Source organism: Formica exsecta, unplaced genomic scaffold (genome assembly GCF_003651465.1).
Source record: "Formica exsecta isolate Colony F162 unplaced genomic scaffold, ASM365146v1 scaffold363, whole genome shotgun sequence".
NCBI lineage: Eukaryota > Metazoa > Arthropoda > Insecta > Hymenoptera > Formicidae > Formica > Formica exsecta.
Window position 1 is genome coordinate 1,569,024 of NW_021850877.1, and position 7,106 is coordinate 1,576,129.

Below are 7,106 nucleotides of genomic sequence, written 5' to 3' on the forward strand. Positions count from 1 at the left end.
TATATATATATGTGTTTATTAATATTAAATATTAAATTAATTGCGTTAAATTAGAATTGTGCAATAAAATTTTGCATTTAAATATTTATAAATTTAATAGATACTAAAAAGTAGATATTTAGTTTATTTATTTATAATATCGTTAAAATATCGTAAAATATCCGTTAATAATATAGATATTTGTAATTACGCATATTTTTCATATTTTCCCGTATTTCGTGAGATATTTTTTTACTATAAAAACAATAGCTGAGATCCTGTATACAGAATCTCAGCTATTATATTACACATTTTATTAAAATACACATTTTATTAAAATATTACACATTTTATTAAAATAGCGTTAGAGAATATCATAGGGAAATAAAGTCTAGGTATGCTTGCTAACTATTCTTAGAATTTTCAGAGAGAGACGTTTTTTTCTGAGAAAATACACAAGGAAACCTGGTTGAAAGTTTCTAAATGATATATTTAACAGTAGTGACAATAAAAATATGTATGTTTCAGAAAAGCGTAAAAATAGGCGTGTTTCTAAATAACTAAAAGAAACTCTATTAAAAATTAAAAACTAAAAAGCTATAAAAATTGGTCTAAATAAATCATTAAAAACTTTTAAAAATTGAAAAGTTAAATTTTCTTTGATTTATATATATATATATATCAATTTACTTAATTTGATTTAAATAATTTTATAATTTGAATATTTTATATATATTCGTAAAATAAATAGATGTAATCAAATTGTGATTGCGAGTGTAAGATTGCTATATCGATTTATTGTGCTTGACGCAAAGTATTATTCAATATTTCTAGTTAGGATTTTGATTTCAATTCTATTGAATATCTTCATCACTCGGAATTGATCGTCTTATTGGAGCAATAACATCGACGCAATTGAAGTCGAAAGTGACTCTTGAAGAAGCCGTACCGATGATTACTTGCCGTAAAATTTATCGACACAGACAGACGGTGAAAAATCAATATCCGTGTCAGACTTTAGGACGATAGGTTCAGCATCCCATCCCGTGAATAAAAATTTCTCACACGTTTTTCACATAGTGTGTTATATATACTTAACAAATGTATTTTGATGACAGTACATTTTTGTGAATAATAATTGCCAGTAGTATTTAAAAAATCCACATTTTGCGTTATTCTTTATATCATATTTTGGTAGCACATATTATGATATAGATATATAGAACATAATAAACTAACAGATATAAATTATGATCATATATTTTTCATGGATACATTAGACTATACGCTTTAGTATGCAACACGCAATGGTGGCAATTTAACGTAGGAGTTTGTAAGTGAAGTTTTATTATGATATATTTCACCTTATCTCTTGTTATTCACAAGCTAAACTTTTACCATATTTCATTAGAAGTTTATTAGAGATTTTCATCTTAAAATTTATTATTATTATAAAGTTTATTATCACCCCTCTCTTAAAATTACATATTTGCTAAGAGTGATATATTCCACTGCAAATTTATTTATTCATAATTATTTCATACAAAAACTATTACCATATATAAATGTCATATGTGAGTAATCATTTATATTAATTATAAAATATCGCGTATCTATATCAGGATAGTAAGACTTCTTATATTTTAGAATAGCGAATCATTCTTCATAATTCTTTTCACATGTTATAATTAAATCTTTACATGCTATAGTTATAGAAAAGAGATAAAAATCGATGTTAATTTTTGACATAATTATATAGCTTGGGATTAGTGTCAGTCTTTGTTTCGACAGGATGCACTATTATATAAGACACCACTCAAAAAAGTGGTATTGCAACTACAGCAAAAATTTTCTGGATGCGCAAAATTAACTGAGGTACATAAATGATTAGCAAATACTGTGATATCGCATATGTTTCGCATTTAATCAATCTAAGTGACAGAGACAGAATTTATATCTGAACTGTTTGTGAAATTTAGAAAGAATGTTTTTCTGTGGCGCCTATCCATGTTAAGGCCAATCATACTTGTTATAAAGTTTGGCTGTGGTACACAGAAAAAATTAGCGGCAAGAAACAAATGAATATATAATCCTCACATCTAACATATTTGTATAACGCGCCCAATCTATCTAGCTCTTTTAAACAATTTCTCTCAATTTTTCGATGCTGCAGTTATAATTGGCAGTTATATTTCTCACAAAGATCGTTCTAGCTGTAGTATCGAAACTCATATTTATATTTGCTATGATGATAAACTAAAAGAGAATTCATATGTATAGCAATTGAATGGCAGGAAGCAATGTCTTAGAATAAATACTATTCATTCAGTACTGAAACGTCAACAATGTCAAAGGACATTGCATGCTACAGGTGCTGGCTTCTTCCATTAATTAAAATTTGTGATAAAAGACGAAAAAAGCAGGTCAGAGAGAGAAACGTGAAAGTAAAGTGAGGCGAGGAGAAAATAATGGAATGTCAATAAAGGGATGGGGTAACGACGCGGGCCAAGAAAAGTGGCTATATTTATTACACCGGCGGGCTTTATGATTCAAAACAGTGTTGATACAGTGTAAATAACAGCACCCTGATTCGGTGCCGTCGGAAACACCATATCCTTCAGCTCCGCCCGGTCCTTTGTGCTGTTCTGACAGAGATCCGTTCGGAGAGCATCCACGAATTGTTGAACTTCGGTTTTATCAATGATTGCTACGATGCAACCGCCCCAACTGTGTACAACACGAAATAGCGATTCGTTTCACTTTTATTACGAAACAAAAAAATGAAAAATTATAAACTAATATAATATAGAATAATATTAAAATTATTGTAAAATTAGAATAATATAGAATAATTGTAAAATTAATATAATATAGAATAATATTTCAATAGAAATCTTAACACACTTTTGTGTGTAATGAATTCTTTGTTGTAAATAGTATTTCGTATTTGATAGAATATAGAGAGCGAATTCTATATAAATTTAGTTTACATTTTCTCATTATTATGTCTTGAACAGGGCATATATTGATTACATCTCACACATACACACACATATATATATTATAAGAAGAATTTTATATATTATACAGAGGGGGAGGGGATATTACAGATATTAGAGACATTATAAGCGAGCGAAAGCTCTCGGTTCTCGATCCAGTCATGTACATCTTTATATTTATGTCGCTTTAAAAAAGACATGCTTAAATATAATACTTACCCAGCTCCCGTGAGTCTGGCGCCATATGCACCGCGACGTATAGCTTTTTCGACGAGTAAGTCCACGCTGGGATGGCTGCACTCGTACAGTTTATGGAGACTGGCGTGGCTCTTTGACATCAGACTGCCCAGATGTTGGAGCTTCTCGAGTTCCATTATACCGCTTTCTTTATTTATACGTTGAAACGCGAGCACTCTGCTAGCCTCTGTAAAATCAAGTTGATCGAGGCGAGTTTACTAGCTGCCATAATAATAAAGACCGCGCTTTTTAATCTGACGATGATATCATGTGACAGCTAAGATATTTACAGAATATTTAATCAGACACTAATCGATTTAATATTATTTAATATGTAGAGTTTGTTGCACTAGAAAAATAAATAATTATAAAATATAAAGTTAGCAACTATAATATTTATAAAGAAGAGAAAATTAAAAATATAAATAATAAATTTTATATTTCGCGAGTAGAACGTCAATTTTCTCTTATACAGTTAATTTCTCTTTACCTCTTTTTTTTGCAACATTTTTTTGCGACATATGTTCATGAAGATAATTTATAGTTTCATAGAACAATGCATAGATATGGTTAATTATTGATATACTTTTACACACGCAAAGCGTTACATACGTTGATTAAATTTGCAACTTTTAATGCTTTTTTACATTATTGATGATAATATCAATAACGTAAAAAATTAAGACAAAAAACAGTTAAATATTTTTATAATTGGAGCAGTAAATGGGACAAAATGGTGTTTGCCTCTAAACTTTTTTAATAGCACTTTTTTTTCTTTTTAACGAGCGTAAAGTTCGCCGGCTAACTGTAGCGAGATCTTTTCGCTTGCGAAAAAAAAAGTTAAGTTAATGCATTAGCTTGAGAAACGGGAGGGTAAGCTCTCTTGATTTATTGGATCTAAAACTGCGTTTTACGATTTACCAGCGCATGAAAATTGATGCTTTTACCTTGAAAAACGTGCAGCGCTCGTTGCTGCAGTTTGAACGTTTGCGAGGTATTAAAGGAACTGATGAGAGACGTCTTCTTCAATCGTTCATAGTCTGTACCGAGGCTCTCGCAGATCTACGGAGAGAAGAATTTATATTTCATCGATAAAATATAAACCTTTGATTCACCATCGATGATGAGAATTTCCTTTTATAGCAAGTCATTTGACATGATTGAAGAAATTAATAACATATAAAATATAGCTTTTTATTATTTTTTTTTTTTTAAATAATTCTTTGAGTTGACAATGAGATTCGTTTAATAGCAAATTAACATGTGGACGAATATTAATAGTACATCTGAAATATATGAATATAATCCTTTATCATTTTTTGTAGCGAAATTTATAAAGGTTACTTTTTTATGATATTTATTTAACAGAATAATATATACCTCATCAAGAGTATACGGCTGTTCGTGTAAATCTGACATTACTACAGTAACCATCTCATCCAAGTCAAAAGCGAGCTTCTTTTGAATGTCGATTAATTTTTGAATATGCTCCCAATCCTTATTTCTCTTCTTAGCTATTATCTAAATACAAAAGAGAGATTTCATTGCTCAGTTGGGAAATGGCGGAGTAATATCGTGAAAAAATAATTGCTTACTTCCGTAAGATTTATATATCACTGTTCCCATTCACTTCGGGTGAAGAAGAATGTTTTCGGAAAGCGAAGAAAATAAAATTAAAAAAGCCGTAGAAAAGCGTAAAGGAGAGAGCTAGAAAATATCCTGAATAAATGCGAGGTGCATCGATCAATGTCTATCAAAGAGGGACAAGCGTGGAAGCGTAATTGAAAAACGTGTCTTGTTATTCTTCAATAGTCTCTTCGCGAACATATTTGCAGATCTTTAAAGAGTTCAGCACTGTTCAAACCAAAAAGATAAATCGAACCGAGCCGTAAAATTACGTTTTATTCTAAATCGATATTCGCGAATAATAATATTTGCATGTAATAAAAAATTCTTTTTTCAAATACGGCATTAATGTTAACAATACCTGTGCAGCTAATCGGCATTCTGCAACTCTGAGATTGAAGTCAGTAGTCGAGGCTTTGTTGTGATAAGCTTGACTATGCGCTATTACAAAGACTGCGTTCTTTGGCAATGTTACATCGGTGGCACGTAAGGGGTTAAATTCAATCAATTTAGCAGAACCTTTACGAATAAACAAAAAAAAAATATAGTACGGAAAATGAGACATTGAAATTCTTTTAACATTACTCGAGAATTTTTAATTTTATATTTAATTTTGCGGCTAAATAATTACTGCAAATTACGTTGAATAAATTTAATTTGATTCTATAGATAATTTCGTTTTTTTAATTTTTTTTAATAATAGCTAGTTTGATTTGCATAAAGTATCTAATAATAAATAATAAAATCGTAATTATATATACCAGTTTTTCCAAGAAAAGCGATGGCCTGATCCATTCCTCCACCTTGAGTTCCGATATGTCTCTCTGCTCGAGCGCTGATAGTTGCCAATTCATGCTTCGACAACTGATGCTACAATACAAATACGAATCGAATGGTAATATCAGTGATTCTAATTTATGTTGATTTATAAAACATAGCTAATAGTATCCAGAATCTGAATAAGAAAACTCTTTCGTCTTCTTGTGAAACAAACTTAAGATACAAACTCTTGAACCGAGAAATATCAACTTAATCTAGAAAAAATTAAGAGAGACAAGATAATGACGCATACAAAGATAAATCATTAAAGAAATATCTCGAGGATCCGCGGCGACTACATCGCATCCGACATCCATTTGAGCAAACACGAAATCGTCAAAGAAATAAGATCTATATTCGAAGACGCCAATAAAGAAATAAAAAGAATGAAACTTTATATGACAGCGATCGGTAGTTTGATAGTTTGGAAATACAATACATATCTCCCTAGTTGATAAGAAATACGTTATTTTATTTCTATTTCATTCGTGCAAATCCATAAAAGTCTGATTGGAGACTCGTATGAAAGGCTACTGGGGAAATTTCGCATTACAATAAAAGAACAAGTCTAAAGATTAAAATTAATTTTTTATCATCCACGCGAGAACAGTTTGTTATTAATTAATAGTCTTATTTTTTATCAAATAACTCTATATTTTTTATAAAATAAGACTAATTAATAAAAGAAACTAATTAATAAAATAAATTGTTTCCGCGTAGATATTAAAAAATTAAAGTTTTAATTAATTTTGCTTTATAATATAAAGTAAAGTGCGAAGTTTGATAATATTTAACTTTCTACGCAAGATAAATACCTGATTGGCATGTGCGATTGAAAGGAGTGCGGCCGAGACGAGCGCACTAGAACTCGAGAGGCCAGAATTAGGAGGAATATTGCCCCATACCGCAACCAGGATTCCCGTAGGAATGGACTCTGTTGGGATTACTTCCAATGCTCCTTTTACACCGCACAAAAAATATTTGTACCATGCCGGTCCGCTCTCGCTATCACTAATACAAGATCTGAAATATGCGACTGCGTTATGCGGCTTATATCTTATATCTTATATAGAATTTTGATTGCTATCGGAATTGAAATAACGAAAGAAAGAATCTCAGCGTTAATCGGATTTATTCGAGAAATTCTGTCTCTCTCCTTCTATTTTCCCTTCTTTTTTTATTACGTATAATTAATATACGCATAATATGTGTGCGATACATAATAATAAAAAAATCGATAATGAAATACGTTCGTTTAGTTTGCCAGCTAACAATAAGTTATATGCCACCTGACATGGTTGCCCGACATTGAATAATGAATGAGATTAAGAAAGTTCGTATTATCTTCCCGAGTATTATTATACCGGGAGCAAAGAAAGCGCGGAGGAGGTAATTTAATACAAACGAAGAGCGGGGTTACGAGGAGAGAAAGAGGGTCATCTGCTT

General features: G+C 30.7%; 1 protein-coding gene across 2 annotated transcripts in view; it reads right to left on the reverse strand.

The window, feature by feature from the left end:
- Nucleotides 1-2,483: 2,483 nt before the first annotated feature.
- Nucleotides 2,484-7,106, reverse strand: part of LOC115239031 (N-acetylgalactosamine kinase) — a 9,555-nt gene continuing 4,932 nt past the window's right edge. For both annotated transcript variants that reach the window (XM_029813331.1, XM_029813332.1), the window contains exons 4-10: nt 6,476-6,683; nt 5,603-5,711; nt 5,203-5,360; nt 4,596-4,736; nt 4,163-4,277; nt 3,198-3,402; nt 2,484-2,706 (exon numbers count right to left, since the gene is read on the reverse strand). In XM_029813331.1, coding sequence (XP_029669191.1) covers nt 2,529-2,706; nt 3,198-3,402; nt 4,163-4,277; nt 4,596-4,736; nt 5,203-5,360; nt 5,603-5,711; nt 6,476-6,683 — 1,114 coding nt within the window. In that variant the 3' untranslated portion in view covers nt 2,484-2,528. The remainder of the gene's footprint in view (nt 2,707-3,197; nt 3,403-4,162; nt 4,278-4,595; nt 4,737-5,202; nt 5,361-5,602; nt 5,712-6,475; nt 6,684-7,106) is intronic.